The sequence below is a fragment of the Fusarium proliferatum genome (assembly GCF_900067095.1).
Source record: "Fusarium proliferatum ET1 genome assembly, contig: FPRO_scaffold001, whole genome shotgun sequence".
In the NCBI taxonomy this organism is placed as follows: Eukaryota; Fungi; Ascomycota; class Sordariomycetes; order Hypocreales; family Nectriaceae; genus Fusarium; species Fusarium proliferatum.
In genome coordinates, this window is record NW_022194790.1 from 106,846 (window position 1) to 128,047 (window position 21,202).

The window sequence follows — 21,202 nt, forward strand, 5'->3', positions numbered from 1 at the left end:
TAATTAAAACTCTATTACAAAGGATAAATAGAAATGGTTCATCTCGTGGCGATTTACCTTTGCGCCCCCAAGTCAAAATGTACAGATTGTTTTCTAAAGTATGATGTCTACCGTGATATAAGAATCAACTTTCCCCTCTTGATATCTCGTGTATACTTCCATATATACAGGGCATTGATGCGATTGACAAAGCAAATCTTCACCAATTAACCGTGGAAACCTTCTCGATAGGGTGACGACAATTTCACGATTGAACAATGCCTGCAGCAACTATGGAACCCATCCCAGAAACGTCCCATGAGACACAAGAAGGCGTGCCAGATCTCACCACTCGGTCATATTTGATGTTCTTCCTAATGTCACTCGGTGGCGCGTTAGTCTATCTTAACATCAGAGAGAACTTCAACATTGCATTCTTCCTGGGTGCGAGTGCTATATTTCTTATAGTCGCCACTACTGGCTCCACGAGACGAAATAAGGCCAAATGGTGATTGGAAAGCTCGCAACACTCAATTCCTCAGTCCTGCTTCGAGTCCTTCTCGGGAGAGTTCGCCACTGCATCTATTCTGGTCACCATTTTTCATACATGGTTTTATACAACGCATCGCAAAACAGCGTGATGGCTCTCGACCCAGCTTCAAGCACCGCATCCATCGCAATAAACGGATGAGGCTGGCCCTTCATGACATTCAGCTCCGCCTTGACACCTGCATCCTGCAACTTCTTCGCAAATTGCTCACCCTCCGACCTGAGTACATCCAGTTCACCGACGACAAAACAAGCTGGCGGCAACTTTGAGAAGTCTCCATTCCAGAAGATCGGGCTAGCTTCAGGATGCGCCCAGTCTTCCTTGTTGGGTAGATAGTGGTTTCGGTACCAGAGCATTTTGGGAGCCGGAAGGGCAGGGGAGTGTTGGTTTTCTTTCCATGAGACATTGTTGGTTATATCAGCGGTATTGTCCATCACGGGGACGGATAGGAGTTGGAGGGAAAATTTGGGGGATCCTCGATCAGCTGCTCGTTGACACATTATAGCAGCCAAGTTTGCACCAGCAGAAGAACCGCCTGTATGATCCAATTAGTATAAATCGCCGCATCCCAATCTAATTTTTCTCACCTGTCGCTAGCTTCGAGGTGTCCAACCCAAGGATCTCTTTACCCGCGCCCATAACCCAAAGAACAGCCTCCCAAGAATCATGCACCGACGCAGGAAATGGGTCCTCAGGCGCCAGCCTGTAATCAACAGCCACGACGACACATTTGCCTCTCGCACAGAGATGTGACGCGATGACATTCTCAGTATCTATCGTGCCGAGAACCCAACCGCCACCGTGGTAGTAAATACACACAGGCCATCCTTGTTCTGGCTTGTCGCCAATGGGAGTGAAGCATCGAACCTTGACATCAGGTCCTTCGCTCTCTGTGCGTTTGATGGCGTAGTCGATTGTACTTGCGACAGGCTGAAGAGGACCGCTACCTGGAATGAGGATGCCACTGCTTCGTGATGCTTCTACTGGTTGGAGGTGCACTTGCTGCTTGTCGATGATGTGCTTGTTGTAAAATGCTGCATATTCGGGGTCAATCCTATCAAGGACTGACTCGTGCAGAGGATAAGGTGGCTGATTGCTCATGTTGCAAAGTTTTTATCTTAACTAGAGAATAATTCGTGGTTGAAGCGTCAATCTGATAATACGCCGGTGGCTGTTGTGAGTGACGATGGTGTCTTTAAGCTTCGGGGGTTTATTTCGCACCGGCCCTTTTGCGCGGGTTTCCGAAATCGGGCATCCGGTGGAACCTCTACAGTCCGTGGTGGTAGCTTGCACTGGGTCGGATCGTCGCTCTACGTTACATGGAGGGAGCACCAACCTCGTGTGAGATGGTAACCTACGCTTATGATGGTAACACTGTGTTTCGAGTCAGCTGCAATCATGATTGCAGGGTATCGCTATCTTGATAGGTCCTTTGAGTATGTAACCTCCGAATCTAAGCCCTTGCAACCTGTATCTTGCCTCCCCCGCATACCCAGTCTCATGCCAGGTTGAGATAACGAACTTGATATCAAACATTGTACAAAAGTTTGAACTGCCCTTCCTGTTTCTTCATCTGGACGCTTTTCGGTAGCATCTGCAAACAAGTCGCAGTCAATTTGGGCTGCCATTAACTGACAATTCGACGCCATGGACACCAAAGATCACAAAGATGATGGCATCATCGACGACACCTACGCCGAAGGCACTGGTGAAGAGACGGTTCTTGAAGTTGACCATATCGCTGAGCGTCAACTCTGTCGCAAGTTTGACGTCCGATTGATGCCCGTTCTGGCCATCATGTGTAAGACGCTTCACCTCACAGTTCACCAACTCGTCTAACCATCTACAGATCTCTTTAACGCTCTTGACAAAGGCAACCTAGGCAACGCCCAAACCGTCGGTCTCAGCGACGGTAAGCCATCCAGCTACCTATCATGTCACAAACTAACCCGCGACAGATCTCAACTTCAAGCCAAACCAGTACAACCTCCTCGTATCAATCTTCTTCGTGCCCTACGTCATCTTCGCTCCTCCCACCGCCATCATCGGCAAGAAGTACGGTCCTGCGCGAGTCCTCCCGATTCTCATGTTTACGTTTGGATCCATGACTCTTCTTGCTGCTTGTACGCAAAACTTTGGTGGCATGTTTGCGCTGCGCTTCTTTCTTGGCATGGCAGAGTCTGGCTTCTTTCCATTGGTGATTTATTATCTGACTACGTTTTATCGAAGAGGTGAACTTGCGCGTCGTTTGGCGGTATTCTACGCTGCGTCCAACATCGCGAATGCTTTTGTATGTTGCCTCTGGTACAAACACGAGGTCTTTGGCTAATGACAACAGAGCGGTCTTTTATCATTTGGCGTCTTTCAAATCGACTCCAAAATCTTCGTCTGGCGATATCTCTTCATCATTGAAGGCTCAGCTTCAGTGCTCTTCTCAATCTTTGCATTCTGGTACCTCCCTCGCAGTGCAGCGCAGGCCAAGTTTCTCGGTGAAGAAGAAAAAGCGCTGGCTTTTCACCGAATGCAAGTTGATTCCTCGTCTGTTGTGCAAGAAAAGTTCAACTTTAAGGATTCGATCAAGATCTTTACGTATCCGACGACGTATTGCTTTTTGCTGATTGAGATTTGTCTTGGTGTGCCGATTCAATCGGTTGCGCTGTTTATGCCCCAGATCATCCAGCGACTGGGATATGGACCTGTCAAGACGAATCTTTACACTGGTAGGTCAATTCGGGATGCGCGTATCTTCTTTTACTGATGCGGTATTCTTAGTCGCGCCAAATGTTGGCGGTGCTGTGATGCTTCTCATCTTGGCCTTCAGCTCTGATTTTCTACGTATTCGATTCCCGTTCATCATGCTCGGATTCGCCCTCACGTTCATCGGCTTCATCATCTACGCCGCCATCTCCGACGTCCAAGCTCAACTACAATTAGCATACTACGCATGCTTCATGATGGTCTGGGGAACATCAGCTCCCTCCGTCCTCTTATCAACATGGTATAACAATAATATTGCACACGAGGGCAGAAGGGTAGTCCTCACGTCAGTCGGCGTCCCACTCGCCAATCTGATGGGTCTCGTATCAAGCAACATCTTCCGCGAGAACGAGAAGCCAAAGTACCCCACAGCTCTTATCACGACTGCTTGTTTCGGCGCATGTGGATGCCTCATTGCGGGTCTTCTTGGTGGGTATATGGTGTTTGATAACATGCGGAGGAATCGTAGAGCAGGGAGGAAGACGACGGCTGCTGATGTACCGACGAAGCGTCTGCGCGATGGGCCAGCGGTTCCCGAGTTTCGCTGGTTTCTGTGAGGGAGAGTTAGTGGGTTTGGGCTGCAACAGGGCAAGATCAGCACCCCGCAGTGGATTTAGGAGGAGCGGGGAAAATAACGCACTGTGTCGTGTCTGTATTGTACTACGTTACCTTGAACTGACGATCCTGGTCTTGGAGATAACGATAAACGAAGGGGCCCAGAATTGGAGCCGAGAGATATCTCAAGTGCTGTACGAGTTAGCAACATTTTTTGTTTGTCTGCCGTATCATTTCCATCATCATCACCGCCATCATGTACTCTCCCAAAGTAGGCGACAGCCTCGACTCGCTCGACACGCCCTCCATGATCGTCGATCTCGATATCATGGAGGCCAATATCAAGAAACTCATGGACCGACTACTCCCAACTGGTCGCAACATCAGACCCCATCTCAAGACTAGTAAGAGCGCTATCGTGGCCAAGAAGCTCGTCGCGGCTGGTGCAAAAGGTGGTTGCGTCGCGAAGCTGAGTGAGGCCGAGGCAATTGCCGCCGCTGGCTTTACGGACCTTCTCATCACTTGCGAGATCGTCGGACCGGCCAAAGTCAAGAGACTTGTTGAGCTGTTCAGAAAGCATCGGGAGATTAGAATCGTGGTGGACGATGAGAGAGCTGCTACGGCTATCAACGACGCGCTGGAAAAGTCGGGAATTGAGGACCCAATCTCAGTCTTGATAGACTTGGATGTCGGACTGCATCGCACAGGAACACAGTCCGAAGGAGCTCTGCCTCTAGCGAAGCATATCAGCAGTCTGAAGCGCATGCGACTCATCGGAGTGCAAGGCTATGAGGGACATCTGCAACATCTTCCCGACTTTGAGGACCGAAAAAAGCAGTGCCTCGAATCAATGAAGATTCTCACTGAGACAGCCCAAGCACTCAAGAACGAGGGCTTCAACATCCAAGTTGTGACAACAGGCGGAACAGGCACAGCAGACTTCTGCGCAACCGTACCCGGCGTGACAGAACTCCAGCCTGGGTCTTTCATCTTCATGGACACCGACTACCGCAACGCCATTGGAACATACTACTCTCATAGTCTCTCCTTTCTCGCAACAGTTGTCAGCAAACAAGGAGAGCGACAGGTCACTATCGACACTGGCCTCAAGTCGCTGACGACGGATAGCGGTCTGGCTGAGTGCAAGGATCAAAGATATAGCTACTTCCAACTAGGCGATGAGCATGGAGCTTTGACGTGGGAAGAGGGTACACCAGCGCTTGATGTTGGCGATAGGGTTGAGATGATTCCAAGTCATATTGATCCAACTGTCAATCTTCATGACTTTTACTATGCTTATCGGAAAGGGATAATCGAGGAGATTTGGCCGGTTGACTCTCGAGGAAAGGTCCAATAAGGCAATTAGCTAGGCAAGAGAAATGAATGTGATATTGCAGAATTGGCTGTCTGGGTTTTATGGAAGAATTGATCAGTGATCAAAATCCAGGCATCTGTAGGAGAATCAATTTTTTGTGATTACCCGAAGTTCACCTGATTCGCTTTTTAACCGCCCAACAAGGGTCTGAGTTAGTCAACGATGTTGGTTGAAACCCGACCTGCATCTCACCCAATAATCACCCCTGTCTAACAACGCCTCGTTGGTCGAAGGATCAGGTGTCATTTTATTTTCGTCGCAAGGGGCATCTATTGCCAAATCTTTCTTCCTCTGTCATCCCCACTCAAGTCGATCACGCATTTGCGCGTGGATAATCACCCGTCAGCAGCCATGACGACACAAGCTCCAGCCCTCACAACGACCTTCACACCCGCCAAGTCATGCTTCCAGTACTACAAATACAGATACACAGGCACTGAACTCACATGTTTAGAGGGCGGCACCGGTGCGCCCAGCGCGTGCACCTACATGCAGCTGGGTCCCTCAGGTAGCGACGCAAACTGCTTTCCCAGCAGCTTGGAACTGGGTTCAACGTTTTACTACTCCCCTGGTATATGTCCCAGCGGATTCGAAGTCGCATGTAGTTCAACGGTCGGCGGCGAGACGAGAGCGACGTGTTGTCCAAGGTACGAAGGCCAATGACTGCCAATTGGGCGCGCTGACATTAGTGTAGTTCATTTAGTTGTCAAACTGAGACGGGCTGGCCTTGGTACAGCACTGATCTTTGCACCATCGTGATCCCACGCACGGTCGAGGTGATAGTTTCCGAATCAGTTGTCGGAGGAGATTGGAAGAGGACTACTGTTAGTGGAGCTGCGGCTAATGCTATTGGTATTCCCATCCGATGGCATTCCTCCGATTTCGCGTCCACCACGACTGGGGCAAGGACTTCTGCAACGGGCAGCGCGACGGAAACAAGTTCTTCGTCAACCGAAACTTCTTCGGGTGATTCTGCATCGGATAACGGGGGTTTGAGCACTGGAGCTAAGGCAGGAATTGGGATTGGCGTTGGAGTAGCAGTTCTTGCTGGATTGGCTGCACTTGGCTGGTTTGTGCTTCGAGCGAGGAGGGCTAAGCAGGCAAATATGGCGGCTGCAGCCGGGGGAGAGGAGGCTAAGGAACCTACAATGCAGCAGCAACAGCATCCATGGGAGCTTGATAGCCACGAGGCTATGATTCCGGCCGAGCTACCGTCAGACAGTGTAAATCATATCAGGTACAAGTAAGCAGAGTTGGGAATAATAGTATTAAGTAATTAAAACGCCAAAAAAAAAACATAATATCTCATTATACATTAGTTGAAATCCTATACTGCTAGATTTAAAAGAACTTCCTTCTTACCTGCAAACGAAACTGTCGACTGTTGGTATACGCGACCGCCAAATACTAAAACATTAGCCAGGGCTTGGCCTTCTATAGTATAAAACGCGCAAAATAACACAGCACTTTGACTCTGTTGGCGGTGTCATTGCCGAGACACCATCTATTTTCGCCAGTTACATTAATTAACCTGCTTAGGGTAATCAAGCGCTAACAGTCTATCCGGATTTCCGCGCGTTTGCGTAGTGAGGGTGATTGGGTAGTCCGTCCGAACAATTTGGTTCCCTAGCATGTTCACCACGGAATTCTGTCAATTCCTGCCCGAAAAAGATCCGAATTGTCGCACTGGCGCAAATATTAAGCGCCCAGACTAAGTTGAACTTCAACTGCACAATAGTGGTTCAAATGTGAAGCGGTCAAAGACTACCAATAATGGCAAAACCACACCATGTAACTGATGCTTCATAACTTTAGCTTGTTTAAATCGAATACTTCTAGCACGATGCAGAATTTATTGCAAAGGCACCTGAATGTGTTTTGAGTCGCGTGATGACTTGATAGTACACAGAAGCATAACCTACTTGGCGATGCTTACGCTGACTAAAAGAGATCCGGGCTACGGACAAATTCTTATGCCGAGCGGACATTGTACAATCCTCCTGCGAATTCTGCAGTGCCAATGATTCATTACTGATGGCGAATAGCCAATTAGGCTGTGCCAATTCAAGTTAATAGAACAATCACGGACTTTCACGGCGGAAGAACATGGATTTGTGGGTTGTAAGTATCAGCCACGGACTTTGAGGGCGGACGAGCATATCAAGCTATTTGTAATACAGTATTGATCCCGGAGTGGTTTAGTTGCGCGATGGGTGAGAACAAATATAAAGCGGCGTCTGACGACATGAATGAGAAGACCTCAACTACAATTCTCCATAACGTATAGCACCATAAGCATCAAAAGCAATCTATCATAGCCATGTCCAAGACCATTGTTATTATAGGGGTTACTGGAGCTCAGGTATGAAAACTGCTAAATCGGAGCGACAAGTTTCTAACATGCATAGGGAGGGTCCGTGGCTCAAACATTCCTCCAGCTCCCCGGGTGGAATGTCCGTGGCGTCACACGGAATCCCGAAGGAGAGTCTGCGAAGCGTCTCAAGTCCGAGGGCGTCGAGATCGTTCAAGGCGATCTAGATGACACAGAATCCTTGATTCAGGCATTCAAGGGTGCTCATGTCATCTTCTCCAACACTGACTTCTTTACCCATCTACAGCAGGCAATGGCCCAGCCTGATATAACCAAGGACCGCACAACACTCGAGTACTCCTACGATCGAGAAGTCGCCCAAGGCATTAGAATTGTAGAAGCAGCAGCGGACCCCTCGGTCATCAAGACTCTGGAGCGCTTCGTCATGTCGACGCTTAGCCATGCCACCAAATGGAGTGGTGGGAAGTACACAAAGGTCTATCATTTCGACAGCAAAGCCGCAATGATCAAAGCTACTGAAGAACGTTTTCCTCAAGTCGCAGCTAGAATGAGCACCGTGACTATTGGGCATTATGTCACAGTTTGGAAGCTTTTCGACAGGCTAGGTCCCAAGCTTCAGCCGGATGGTAGTTACCTAATGTCCAGAAACACGCCGCTAGATTTCAAGATGCCATTCATCGTCACAGAGCGGGATACAGGTAGCTTTGTCAAGGCCTTGGTTGACCTGCCACCTCAGAAACATATTCTGGGTGTCTCGGAAGAGATGACCTTGCCTAAATGGGTGGAGATATGGGGGCGTGTTAATGGAGTGAAGGCGTCGTATAAGGAGATTTCACGAGACGAACTGTTCGAAGGTGTTCCGGAGGACTTTGCTAACGAGATCGGGGATGCTTTCGATTACTTCCATGAGTTTGGTTTGTCTGGTGGGGATCCAGCAGTGTTGCATCCAGACCAGCTTGGCGTTAAAATCCCGCTCACCTCGATGGAGGAGTATATCAGAAGTGAAGACTGGTCTACAGTTATTCAGTAACCTTATATACATTCAGCTCCTTATCTATAAAACGAAATATTCAATATCGTTGAGCCTCCCAGTCATACTCCCATACTTTAACACCGTCTACAACCAGATCATAGTGTACAAGCAGCCTGCCTGCTTGGGAGGTGTCAAACGTGACCTTTCCGAATTTCGAAGACCCCCAAGGATGTGAGTAAATCGACACATCAGTCTCCTCAATCTCCTTGTGAAACCTGTCAAATGGTTCGTAAAATTGGTTCAACGGAGAAGTGGAGAACTCAATAACTGGCTTGTCACCTTTGGCCTTTGCCGGGAACATCGTCGTAGCATGTTCATGACGATCCTAGGCTATGTTAGCTTCACCTTTTGGTTTCCGACAAGAAAGCTTACACCGCTGAGAATAACAGCGCCACCATTCTGCTTCATTATATCCAGGATTGAATCCCGCTCCCAGAGAAAGCCTGACCAACTATCCGCTGAGTCAGGGCCTCTCCAATTTCTTGTAAATGGGACGCTGCTGACTACGACTTTCCAGTCAGACTCTGCTGTGAGCCACTCTTTCAAAGCGGCAAGTTGGGTTGCGCCAAGCATTGTTTTCTCTGGTCCATCGACCATTGCATTATCTGATCGATATCGCCTGGTATCCAAGACAAAGAATGCTACCCCTTGGTATCGAAAGGTGTAGTAGGTCTTGTCCGCACCATACTCTGACGGCGGGTTCGCGTTTCCATGGTAGTTCCAGAATGGTTGCATGGCCATCTTATAAAGCCCCGTGTCATTCCCTGCCCAGTCATTTATAATCTCATGATCATCATAGACATGTATCCAGGGGATTGCGCGGAGTTGAGCGGACCAGGAAGGGGAGGCATATACCTGTCGATATGCCGCCGAGTATGCGTTAGCATCCCAGCCGAGCGGGATGGGGAGATCGATGTAGATAAAGTCGCCCAGAAACAGTACTATATCCACTGGGCTCTCGGAAAGGTATTCACCCAATTGTTCAAGTCCCTTGATTCGGAGACCATGGTCCAAAGGGTTGTATGGGTAGAACGGCTTGATGCAGCTTGAAGAAACTAGACTCCAGCGCTTCAAGCCACTACCAGGTTGTGACAAAGTCCGAAACGACCCAGTATGACTTGCATTGGTTGAGTATGTGTAAGAAGTGTTAGGCTTGAGACCGTCTATCAGGACTGTCCCGACATAATCCGAGTGTGCATCTAACAAGACCGATTTGGGTATCGGGGTCTCGCCTTGGTCGTCAGAGACCGACGTGATTGTGATCTGAACAAAATCAGAGATAGGAGCCCTCAATACAATCCGAGCCGTCGATTGATCCACAAAGCCAACTCGAGAGAAGGACAGTTCGGCACTTTGGTGCAGAAGATGGCCTCTGAAAAGAAAGTCAAGAACAGCAACAATGCATGTAACATTGACGAGGAAGCCGCTAGCCGTGAATAAAGGTCTGCGTCTATCAACGACAGCCAGCACTGGGGCGGAGGCTGGGCGTCTCCTCGGCCGAACATTGCTGTATTTGAGCAGAGCTACCTCTGCGCAGAATGCAAGCAGGAATATGGCGAAACTCCCGTAGATGCGATCTAGATATCGCTTTCCTATCGGGTGCTGATCTATGTCAACAGGCTGTCATTGGTTATTGCGATAAACGAACTTACAAACCGGACAAACAGAATAGACGTATAGCGCAATGTCAGCGACGCAGCTGCAATTACAGCGTCAAGTACGTTTATCACAAACGATGCCTTTTTCATGATTTCATGGGTAATGGTCTTCTCACTGCCCCCCTCTCTGTGGGGGAAGATATTCGTTAAACATGAATGTCTTGTCACAGTGAAAGCATGCGACTCCATCCTTTATTTTTTCGTTATCCACCAAGACGTCCAGATTCCTGATTCAGAACAATAATCCTACCTTATAGTAAAGTGGACCCCGAAATCCTTCGTTACATCAAAACCGAATTTAATCAAAGTTAACCTAAGTCTTGCCTTCTCGATAAGCTTACCTAGCCCACGTGCGATCAACGATCCACTTTATCCGGAACCCAACTGCCGGGCCAAGATATCTACACGGCACCACTAACGGCTTGAGTCTCCATTATTGCCGGCACCTAAGACCCGGTTGTTTGGGTTGGCCGAAGCCACGTGCTTGGAGACAATGTCCAAGTCGTGGAAAGATACAATACTCGTGGTGACTTCGGAGAACTCTGGGTATGATTTTATCCATTCGTATAATACTAGGAATCCTTTGACAGGATATGGTCTAGAGTATTCAGTGGGGACTTTAATACCGCCGACGAACTCCCAAGCATCCAGGAACTACGTTGTATTAAAATCAGTAAGAACTTTATATAAGACCACCTAGATACTGCCTTCTTTATGAATCCCGTAATCAATAAACACTGGCGACAGTTTTACCTGAGCTGCAGGTTTGAGGTCCAGCCATGTCAGATATCAGCAACAAGAACGAGATGCCTGCAGACAAGACTGCGGTAGTATCCTCAGATGAAAGCATCTCTGCTGAGACCGAGGCAGATGGAGCTGTCCAGCGTACACCTGGTCAACTCGACGTCTTGGTTCAGGGAGTTGCTCTCTTCTCTGATGGCTACAACATCCAGATCATCGGATACATGAACACAGTTCTGACCAAGCTGTACGTTATAATATTGTCCTTCATCTGATACCTCGAGTTATTGATCAAGTGTAGATACCCCAAGCAGATGACGGCCGAAGTCAAGACCAGGTTGTCCAACTCCATCCTCATTGGTGACATCTTCGGCATGCTCCTCTTTGGACTCTGCATTGACCGGTTCGGTCGACGTGTTGGAATCTACCTGACAACTCTGTTCTTGGTTCTGGTATGCATATCTGTCTTCAACATGTAGCATAGTCTGATTAAGGTCACAGGGTATTGTCATAGCCACTGCAGCGCACGGCGTTACTGTGGAGGGTATGTTTTGGATGATGGTCATTGGCCGTGGTGTCGCTGGTGTCGGAGCAGGTATGTCTCTTTGAGCATCATAATATCGACGACTACATGATAGTATGCTGACTGTTTAGGTGGTGAGTATACTGTGTGCACTTCCCAAGCCGTAGAGTGCGCCGATAGTACCGAGGCTATGCGAAAGCGACGTGGCATGCTTGTTGCTGTCGCGACAAACGCCGCCATCATCTCCGGTTTCGTGGCCTCGAGTATTGTATCGCTCATCGTCATTGCAGCATACAAAGGTGTTCCCCATGATGGCATCTGGCGCATCTGTTTTGGTATCGGCATCATTGTAAGTCGTCCCCAAAATCACTTGATACCTCTTGGCTCACCTCTATAAGCTCCCACTTGGCATCTTCTTCTTCCGCCTTCGTTTGATGGATTCTACCCAGTACCAGAAGCATGCCATTCAGCACAAGATACCGTACAAGCTTGCCATCAAGTACTATTGGAAACCCCTTCTTGGGTGCTGCTCTGCCTGGTTCCTCTACGATGCCGTGGTCTACCCATTCAACCTCTTGGCACCAACTCTAGTCGCGGGCTTCTCGAATAACCAGACCATGCAAGAGTCCATTGGCTGGTCAGCACTGATTAACTTCTTTGCACTTCCAGGTGCATTCATCGGAGCCCTTCTCATGGACCGCATTGGCCGACGTCAAACTTATGCCTTGGGCTGGTCCATAGTTTGCGTGTTCGGCTTTGTCATTGGGGGGACCATGTATCCTCTCAACAGCCCCTCAGCCTTCCCAGCCTTTGTTACGCTCTATGGACTTTTCCAAACATTTTTGTCGGTAGGCCCTGGAGATTGTAACTTTCTAGTCAGCAGTGAAAGCTTTCCAACTCCGCTTAGAGGCCACTTTCTCGGGTTTGCTGCAGCGATCGGCAAGGTTGGTGCTGCGGTTGGTACCCAGGCGCTGAGTAAGTGCCTTGTCAGCTTTGACGACAAGCTCAAGGGTCAGCAAGTTGTGTTCCTTATCGGGAGTGCAATATCAGTAGTTGGAGTTCTTTGCGTTTGGTTCTTGATCCCGAATGTAAGTTGCTTCTTCAGATACCTTGGTCAATTTAGCTAGTACTAACATATCATACAGCACCCCAAGACGCTTGAAGAGGAGGACGTTCGTTTCAAGGCTTATCTGGAGGAGAATGGCTATGATACCAGCCAAATGGGTTTGAAAGGGTGAGAACACTGAAACTCCAACGGTGTTCTTGCAGTGAGATGCAGCGTCTAACCGGATCATAGCGGGGAATAGGGAATTGAATTACAGGCTAGGACCTCGGTAAACTCACCAAAACCTCGCTGTTTCCACAAATGTAGTAAGAGAGCTTGCTAGTGATTCTAAAAATCTAATTTAAGTCACTCGAAAATTATCACAGGATGCGTAACTTTATCGGGAGCTATAAGCGGGGATTTGTTACCGTTGGCTAACTTTCTCCCGAAATAGATCCAAAATGTGCTCTTGCCCTAGAATCTCAGCTAAGATGACTGGCGTATCCCCAAAAACAGTGGCTGCTTCAGGATTGACTCTATCGCTGCTGAGTAACAAGCCCACGACTTCCGCTGCTGCCCTTTCCACGCCCCAGTACAAAGGTGACCGCTGTTCGCAATCCATAGAGTCTGGATCCACGTCAGGGCGCTGCAATAATATACGGACATTGGTCGCTGAACCTCCTTGAGCTGCCCAAGATAGAGGCGAACATCCAGAATGATCCTTCGCATCAACTTCAACAGTGGGATATCCGAGTAGCAGCGTCACTGCATCGCACGCCCAGTCATTTTCGGCCGCGTGGGACAATGCAGTACGACCGTCATTATCGCGCAGATTTATGTCAACCCGGTTTGAGTCGAGCAGACGACGCACAGTCTCAGCATGTCCTTTCCGTGATGCAAACATCAGAGGAGTCATTCCGTTCTCATCAGCGCGATCAGCCGCTATGTCCAGGTAGGCTAGCAGCTGCTGCACGACGTCGTGGTCTCCGTATCGTGCACTCCAAGATAGCGGTGTCCAGCCAAAGTGATCAGCACAGTTCACGTATACATCAGGGCACGAGAGTAGATATCTCACAACCTCTGTGCGACCCATCCTTGCAGCACGTGAAAGCGCAGTAGCACCGGTATCATCTCGACAGTTCAGGTCAACAAATTGATTGCCCGATGATGTCAACAGTCTGGTGATGGTAGCCAAATCTCCCATCTCGGCTGCATGTAAAAGTAAAAAAATGTCACTTCTTTTTTCTTGACTGGTATTGTGGTTAAAATCAGGGGGATTCATTCTTTCTCTTGTACTGCTTGCTTTGACGTAGCTACAGTTTTTGGTTCCGTAGTCTGGAATGGAAGGAAGTTGTAAAATAAGAGAAGGTTAGATATAGATGAATTCAAGTGGTAGTCAGAGTGACTGTTTTGGGTACCACAAAATCGTCCTATTATACGATTTGTATTGAAAGGCGGTAAGTTCAATTGGCTAACATGAGACCTATACTTAGATTTCTCGCTAAGTGGACTGTGTTGATGAGGAATAGCGTCCTCATAAACGCTGCGGGGAAGTCAAGCAGTCTTATGTCATCGGAGGTTTCGGAAGTTGTTGCACTTCCGATTCTACATACAGATGGCTAAACTAATCAGTTTGTATGCCAACTGCTGCCAATGAGTCTGAAACTTCATATTACACGGGTAGCTTACCGAGAGTGCCCCGTCTTGGATCGTCAAGAGCCCAACGACTTGTCGCGTTCTCAGGCATGGCATTCCGAGGATGCCCCAGCTCATGTTCAAGCAGCAGTCCTCATACATCAAGCATGGAATATAAAATCTTGTCTAAGTGGTTTAGGCTAATATCGACAGAACTGAACAAGATTCAACGCAAGATAAAAATTTGAGAACCACCAAACATTTCTATACCATACCGACCGCATTCTTCACCATGTCGACTACATCTCGAGTAAAGGCACAACCCTACTTTGTGACTGATGATAAGCTGAAGTACCTGCCGCCCTACCTTCAGGGAGTATGCGAAACTCCCAATGAGGTAGAATGTAAAACCTCAGGAGTTTGGCCTGACTGGGTCAATGGCTCTTTCATTCGGTTCGTCATTTCATTCCTCAATTGGTTATCCAATCTTGGGGCACAAGAGATCGCGACCAGCCTACATGAGTCCTCGCTAACGCATCTGCATTTAGCATGGGAGTTGGTCGTTATGTCATTCCTCTGTCTGAGGACGGCTCAAAGCCCAATGCAGTATCGCAACACTGGTTCGACGGCTTAGCTATGCTCCACAAGTTTCGTATGGAAGACGGCCGCGTTTACTACAACAGTCGATACACCGCCGAGGGGGTAGTCAGGAAGGCCAAGAAGAATGGCTTTTTGCAGACTTTGATGGCGGGGTTAAATGCAAACACACCGCTCAAGGACGCTCAAGATCCTTGCTCGGCACTTCTTGGTGCTCAACAATCCGTCTGGATCCCCACGGGCCACGTTGGCCCTGATGAGTTCAACGTCAACATTCTACCTCGCAGAAGTTTCCATATTCCTACAAACGGAAATCCATACGACAAAGGCACCCCATCTGAGAGGCCGGAGAAAGAAGAGGTAACAGGTACCATTTTTAGTCTTGGTTGTCAGGGTACTAATCTTCCATAGATTCTCGTCTCCACCGACTTCAACATGCTCCAAGTCGTTGATGGAAAAACGCTTGAGCCCAAGCGAATGCTCACCTATGCCACTATTGATCCCGAGCTCGAAGGATTCGGTATCTGCTCGCATATTCTCAAAGACCGGCACAGAGGTGAGGAATTCAACTACCTCATCAACCCGAAAACTGGCGTCTTATCGATATTTGCACTCGACATCAAGTCAAACCCTTCCAAACTGTTGTGGAAGACTCCTCTCCCTGCTTGCAGGCCATGCTATGTCCATTCAATGGCCATGTCTAGCAACTATGTAATATTCATTCGCAACGTGAGCAAATCTACTATACTGCAGATTGAACAACCCTACTCACCACTCTCTATGTAGCCTATCTCCATGGACTTGTCGGATACCACTAAGGGATTCCTTCAATCTATGATCTATGAGCCTGACAGCCCTACCGAATTTTACGTACTCGACAAGATCACTGGAAAGCAGTAGGTCCAGCTCGCACCCTATCCATCCACACAAGTATACATACTAGAAATTCTGACTCTATAATTTAGCATCGCTTCATACAATCTTCCAGATAACATCATGTTCTTCCATTCCGTAAATGGCTACGATTACGTGGATTCCCATACGAACGAGGTCAATATCCACATTGATCTCTGTGCATACACAGATCGCGTCCCTTACAACGACTATCACCTCAGCAACATCCTGGATCCTAGTGCGCCATTCCAAGATGGTGTCTTGGTACGCTACGAGCTTGAAAGCGTGGGAAAAGCTGATGCTACCACATTCACACAGGCTACGACCAAGGCTGCAATTGGAGGCACATTCCTAGAGCTGCCTCGGATTGCCAAGAGCGCTTCCATGGTCCATGGTTATCGTTATGTCTACGGCATCTCAGGCCATGGTGGACCATCCCCCGGTACTAGTGTCCCCATTGGCCGCTTAGGAAACGGCTTGAAAGCGGTGCATTGCAGTTTTCTCAGTCACGTTACCAAGTGCGATTGGGAGACTGGAACCTTTAAGGAATGGTGGCCGGAGAATGGGGAGAGCGCACCTTGCGAGCCTATCTTTATCCAACGTCCAGGAGCTAGAGACGAGGACGACGGCATCGTGCTCACCATCGTCATCAATCGCGATGCTACTCACAGCGTTCTTGTTGCCATCGACGCGAAGACGTTCAAGGAGGTTGCTCGTGCCGATATGCCACAAGTTTATGCTTTGGGGCCACACGGAACTTTCATTGAGGGAGAATTTGGTATCTAAGAGATCATAAATATTGCCAGTCTGGACAAATCTACCACGCCTTTATGTAGTGATGAAGAGAGCCATTGCATTCAATAATTACTCATGGTCAAACCGTTTCATAACATCACACTTTATTTAGATTACTCAAGAACACGATACTCGCAATCAGCAGGCCCTTCACCATTGACATTGACCATATCTTGAGGACACGCGCTCATGACGACGACAAGATCGACCTCAGCTCTCAGAATAACGTATTGGCCTTTGTCGCTGGTAGGAGCACGGATATCAATTCCACCATGATGATCCACAGCCACATTCATAAACATGTTCAGCGGATCGGGGACCCAACCGGCTCTGGGCTTGATCCTAGGCAATTCTACCAGAGCTCTGTGCAGATTATCGTGGCAACTGTCATGATACCCCACAGCGCCCAATTGGCGATAGCGCTCAGCATCGCAAGCGGGGAATAGTAAGTCGTGGATGCCTGGGGTCGTGTCATCAACAAGAGTCAAGATGGGTTTGCGGCGAGAACTGTATAGCTTGTTTCCCTTGCGCAAAGAGATGCTTGCAAGCATTGCTCGAGTGTGACTCATCGAGAGGTATTCATGACCATCTTCCCATGTGAAAGCCCAAAAGTCGACCACTTGCTTTCCATGTGTATTGATGACTTGGAGACTCTGGCCTTGCTTTAGCGGGGTAGCGACACCTTGTCGGGCGGGAAGTTGAGGCATTCTGAACGAGACAAATAAGTAGAACTAAGGAAAGGGACAAATTGGATCCAGAATGTTTGCAAAGAGCTTATAGTATGGCCCCTAGGTTCACAGCGTCCTTACCGCTGACAGTGAAATGAGTAGATGCGTACTCATAACAGATGAGGGGTCGATCGTCTTGGTCTCTTGCCAATCAGTCACATGATATCAGTCAGAAGCGATGACGTCTTGAACGAAACGAAATGGTATAAGCGGCCTGACATGATTATTGGAAACATGACAGTATGTCAAGCTTTGCGTCTGTAGATTTTAAACACGGCAAAGAATTCCTGTTCATCACCTCTGGCTCCTGACAACTGTTCCGATACCAGTCAGAATTAGAAACACGGCACTTGCACCAAAGAAGAATGCCAAATTAAACCCCTCTTCAATAGAAAAATAAACCATAGAGAGGCCAGAAAGGAGTATTGACAGGATGGTGAGAGCGAACCATGTCGCTATTATCGCTCTTGTTGGTAACCGGATCAAAGGGTTGTCACTTTGTCGGAATGGGGTTCGCCTGTTAATGCCCTGGCCAAGCAGAGGTGCTTCTGGATTCCCCTCTACATTGATATTCCTTTGATCAAAAGCTTCTTCCCAAAGAGGCTCCATAGCGGTTCTTCGCTTTCTTTTATTAGTACGGAGCAGCGCAGCAAACAGTGAGATAGGTACCTGGCGGCCTCAGGCACCTACTGGCCACCTAGTTGGGATAGATGGCCAAATTCCACGGCGCTAGAACAAGAAGCTGGATTAGTTAGTGGTGTAAACACGCACTAATAAGTGGCGGCTTCACAAATTAACATAGAGCCAAGATCGACTGGTATATGGCGAAATGGAATATAGATAAAAGATAAAGGACCCAAGAGATGCTGACCGAGGACAGATTTCCGTTGATTGGGTTAAAATGAAGCACGTGATATGCAAGGTCGGGCGGCTAATGTCCTATCTACCCCCGCCTATTTTAAAGCAGGATCGTATCATAAGTCCTCAACCTCCGACCCTTTTGTGATGGCGGAAATAATCGGACTTACCGCCAGCATCTTAACCTTCATCGAGTTCTCCGCAGTATTTGTTTCAGCGGTGCAGAAGGTCCACGCAGCTACCGATGGCACACCTCAAGAAATCCGGAAGCTTCTTCAGCAAGCCGATGACATTGCGGACTGGGAGGATAGGCTCACGGTTCTCAAATCCCAGAAGAGACTAACTTCGGCCGAGCTTCGTATCTTGAAGACCGGGGGAGCTTGTCGGAAGACAGCAGATGACATAAAAGCCATCGCGGAAAAGGTCTCTATACGATCTGATGCGAAACTGAGATTCTTGGAGCATCCGCGCGTGGTTTTCGGGCTGCTCGCATCGCAGCCTGACCTCAAACGATTACAGGAGCGTCTGATGAACCATGAAACAGCTGTGAAAGAAGCACTTGCCCTACTGATTCGAAAGTAGGTGGTACCCATGTCTACGATGTTAATTCCATTATACTCTTTGCTTCCATTTCTTACCCTATCCTTCTCTATCACCACCTACACTTGGACATCAGATTGCTTGGCGCCATTATGTTCAGGTTAAGTGTCGATGCTAATCAAGTTCTTTTGCAGTAAAAACCATTCGGAGACAATTAAAGCCTTGGAGGCGGTGCGAGAGGAACATTTGTCATACAAGATTGAGCAGTCGGTGAGATTTGACGCTATACAAGAAGAGATACTAGCTGCCTCGCAACGGATCAGCCACGACTTTATTGAGTTCAAGGGCCAGGTCACAAGCCTTCGGAGCAAGATTGAGAGTCTCGAGAATGAAAGACAAACTTGTGAGAAACAAATTCGCATCTTGAAAAGTCTCTACTTCCACGAAATCAGAAAACGATGGGACAAGATCGACGATGCTGCCGCCCGCACACTTGCTTGGCTTCATGATCCGAGCAAAACATCATTTCTGCACTGGCTTTCATCCGAGACGAACGAGATCTATTCCATCAGTGGCTTGGTAGGTTCCAGTGCCAATCATGACTCAGAGAAGAGCTCGCACTAAATACCTTTCTAATCAGCCTGGCAGTGGAAAGTCGACATTAATGAAGTTTGCATTTGAGCACGAGACAACCATTCAAAGCTTGAAAAAGTGGGCCGGAGCTACAAAGTTTTGCAGGGCAAGCTATTTCTTTTGGAATCAAGGATTTGACATGCAAAAGTCTCAAATCGGACTGCTTCAATCCCTCCTTTACCAAGTTATGAGGCAGATTCCCAGCCTCGTCTCGCTCGTCGATCGCGGGCGCCCTGACTACGAACTGTGGGACTTTGACGAACTGCTGTTAGTTTTCAACAAGGTGAAACTGGAAACAGCCTCTTCAGTCAAGTTCTGCTTCTTCATAGATGGTCTGGATGAATATGATGGCAGTGAAGAGGGCATAGGCCAACTGATCAAGTCGATCTCCGAATCTCCCCATATCAAGATTTGTGTATCCAGCCGACCTCGGTCCTTCTTCGAGCAGAATCTTTGGTCAAACAAGTATTCTATAAAGATGCAGGACCTCACGATGGACGATATGCGACTTTATGTGGCAGACGCCCTTGGAGAGCATGTGGACCTACAGCAGCTCCAAGTAGACCCATCTGGAAAGCTTTTGCTCGACCAAATAACGGAAGATGCCAAGGGGGTCTGGCTCTGGGTCCATTTGGTCACGAGAGACCTGAAACTCGCAGTGCGAGGGAACGAGACCATACGGAAGCTCCGCGAAATCGTCCAAGATTTCCCGAAGGACCTGGAGAAGTATTTCGAGCACATAATTCATCGAGTCGACCCTGTATTCCGAAAAGAAATGGCAAGGACATTTCTTGTCACCGTTTTCGAGGTCCAGCCTCTTCCACTATACGCATTCTATCTTCTAGATGAGGAGATCGAGGACGAAGACTATGCACTGAAAGCAGAAATTGGTCCACTCGAACCTGCGGCAGTTGCTCAGGTCGGGAAAGAGTGGAAAGAAAAGATACACAGACGGTGCAGTGATCTCCTTGTGGTTGATAGCTGCGAACACCCGGTATTCCTGCAACAGCCCGTCGACTTCCTGCATCGAACTGTTCGAGACTTTCTCAGGGACCAGTATATTCGCCAGCTAGAGGCCGTATTGAGCACTCAGTTCGTCCCACCGATATCGCTCTGTCGCATCTTATTGTTCTTCTTGAAGAAACAGCACCAGCATAACCTCAACACCAAACAACAATACAACAGCATGATCGGCCTGGTAGACGAGCTTCTATACTACGCGCGAGAGGCAGAAAAGCACGAACTCTATAAGGACCAAGCTCTCTCTCCAGTGGCGGAGATATTGGATCAGGTGGATGCAGTTAACAGCACACTGATGAAGATGTCCAAGACCGTGAGGAATCATTGGGCACATGCCAGAGACCCACCGGCACCTCGAGGGCTGGATGAATACAACGAGGGGCACCATTATAACTGGATCTCTTTGGCCATACAGGCACGGCTGGTGAAGTACGTGAGAGGGATATTGGGGGCCCATGGAGGTCTGCCGTCAAAAAGTGGTCGACCGCTGCTTGACTATGCTCTGCGACCTCGCAGAGTCACACCGATACAAGTTCCATATCACTCACAACGTGATGAGCCAAACATCGATAGATCTATGGTCAAGCTATTGCTAGAGCATAAAGCAAACCCGAACCAGATCGTATACTCTCACCAAGATCGAACTGTCTGGGCTCTGTTCCTGATATCCTGCTGGGAGTCGGTGAATCGTCCAGAAGCAACGCCTGTGTCTATCAAAGAGTGGTTTGAAGTCAGCAAACTGCTTATAGACTATGGAGCAGAGTCCGATTGTTTCAGCACAGCAGATTTGAGCTATTTGGGGAGCATGCAAGATGTTCTTGTAGCAATATTTGGCGAGTTGCAGGCTTCGACACTACTACGGTTAATGGAGGGCAGGCCACAGAAGACAGAGGGTGGTTGCTTGATACAATAGCACATAGCGACCCTAATCTCTTGAAGTCGTGATATGAAAGT

At 48.4% G+C, this 21,202-nt stretch overlaps 11 protein-coding genes across 11 annotated transcripts; 7 read left to right on the forward strand and 4 right to left on the reverse strand.

Annotated features, from left to right (window-relative positions):
* Window positions 1-570: 570 nt before the first annotated feature.
* Window positions 571-1,630, reverse strand: FPRO_02108 (uncharacterized protein; the record flags this gene model as incomplete). The annotated part of the gene is made up of 2 exons (XM_031229039.1): window positions 571-1,064; window positions 1,117-1,630. 2 exons carry the CDS (start codon window positions 1,628-1,630, stop codon window positions 571-573), a joined length of 1,008 nt encoding a protein of 335 aa, XP_031074366.1.
* A 546-nt stretch (window positions 1,631-2,176) lies between these two features.
* FPRO_02107 (uncharacterized protein) lies at window positions 2,177-3,843 on the forward strand (the record flags this gene model as incomplete). Its single annotated transcript, XM_031229150.1, has 5 exons — window positions 2,177-2,330; window positions 2,379-2,441; window positions 2,488-2,819; window positions 2,868-3,249; window positions 3,302-3,843. The coding sequence occupies 5 exons, from the start codon at window positions 2,177-2,179 to the stop codon at window positions 3,841-3,843; spliced, it is 1,473 nt and encodes a 490-aa protein (XP_031074367.1).
* A 254-nt stretch (window positions 3,844-4,097) lies between these two features.
* On the forward strand, window positions 4,098-5,198 carry FPRO_02106 (putative amino acid aldolase or racemase; the record flags this gene model as incomplete). Its single annotated transcript, XM_031229261.1, has 1 exon — window positions 4,098-5,198. The coding sequence occupies one exon, from the start codon at window positions 4,098-4,100 to the stop codon at window positions 5,196-5,198; it is 1,101 nt and encodes a 366-aa protein (XP_031074368.1).
* A 369-nt stretch (window positions 5,199-5,567) lies between these two features.
* FPRO_02105 (uncharacterized protein) lies at window positions 5,568-6,463 on the forward strand (the record flags this gene model as incomplete). Its single annotated transcript, XM_031229372.1, has 2 exons — window positions 5,568-5,863; window positions 5,911-6,463. 2 exons carry the CDS (start codon window positions 5,568-5,570, stop codon window positions 6,461-6,463), a joined length of 849 nt encoding a protein of 282 aa, XP_031074369.1.
* Window positions 6,464-7,536: 1,073 nt separating this feature from the next.
* FPRO_02104 (uncharacterized protein) lies at window positions 7,537-8,578 on the forward strand (the record flags this gene model as incomplete). Its single annotated transcript, XM_031229483.1, has 2 exons — window positions 7,537-7,578; window positions 7,625-8,578. The coding sequence occupies 2 exons, from the start codon at window positions 7,537-7,539 to the stop codon at window positions 8,576-8,578; spliced, it is 996 nt and encodes a 331-aa protein (XP_031074370.1).
* A 40-nt stretch (window positions 8,579-8,618) lies between these two features.
* FPRO_02103 (uncharacterized protein) lies at window positions 8,619-10,329 on the reverse strand (the record flags this gene model as incomplete). The annotated part of the gene is made up of 3 exons (XM_031229594.1): window positions 8,619-8,906; window positions 8,954-10,183; window positions 10,234-10,329. 3 exons carry the CDS (start codon window positions 10,327-10,329, stop codon window positions 8,619-8,621), a joined length of 1,614 nt encoding a protein of 537 aa, XP_031074371.1.
* Window positions 10,330-11,018: 689 nt separating this feature from the next.
* FPRO_02102 (uncharacterized protein) lies at window positions 11,019-12,741 on the forward strand (the record flags this gene model as incomplete). Its single annotated transcript, XM_031229705.1, has 6 exons — window positions 11,019-11,227; window positions 11,282-11,432; window positions 11,482-11,575; window positions 11,635-11,852; window positions 11,902-12,591; window positions 12,649-12,741. The coding sequence occupies 6 exons, from the start codon at window positions 11,019-11,021 to the stop codon at window positions 12,739-12,741; spliced, it is 1,455 nt and encodes a 484-aa protein (XP_031074372.1).
* A 231-nt stretch (window positions 12,742-12,972) lies between these two features.
* On the reverse strand, window positions 12,973-13,752 carry FPRO_02101 (uncharacterized protein; the record flags this gene model as incomplete). The annotated part of the gene is made up of 1 exon (XM_031229816.1): window positions 12,973-13,752. One exon carries the CDS (start codon window positions 13,750-13,752, stop codon window positions 12,973-12,975), a length of 780 nt encoding a protein of 259 aa, XP_031074373.1.
* Window positions 13,753-14,475: 723 nt separating this feature from the next.
* Window positions 14,476-16,460, forward strand: FPRO_02100 (uncharacterized protein; the record flags this gene model as incomplete). The annotated part of the gene is made up of 5 exons (XM_031229927.1): window positions 14,476-14,636; window positions 14,732-15,140; window positions 15,192-15,509; window positions 15,567-15,676; window positions 15,746-16,460. 5 exons carry the CDS (start codon window positions 14,476-14,478, stop codon window positions 16,458-16,460), a joined length of 1,713 nt encoding a protein of 570 aa, XP_031074374.1.
* Window positions 16,461-16,582: 122 nt separating this feature from the next.
* Window positions 16,583-17,176, reverse strand: FPRO_02099 (uncharacterized protein; the record flags this gene model as incomplete). Its single annotated transcript, XM_031230038.1, has 1 exon — window positions 16,583-17,176. One exon carries the CDS (start codon window positions 17,174-17,176, stop codon window positions 16,583-16,585), a length of 594 nt encoding a protein of 197 aa, XP_031074375.1.
* Window positions 17,177-18,202: 1,026 nt separating this feature from the next.
* FPRO_02098 (uncharacterized protein) lies at window positions 18,203-21,161 on the forward strand (the record flags this gene model as incomplete). The annotated part of the gene is made up of 3 exons (XM_031230150.1): window positions 18,203-18,633; window positions 18,790-19,174; window positions 19,236-21,161. 3 exons carry the CDS (start codon window positions 18,203-18,205, stop codon window positions 21,159-21,161), a joined length of 2,742 nt encoding a protein of 913 aa, XP_031074376.1.
* Window positions 21,162-21,202: the final 41 nt, after the last annotated feature.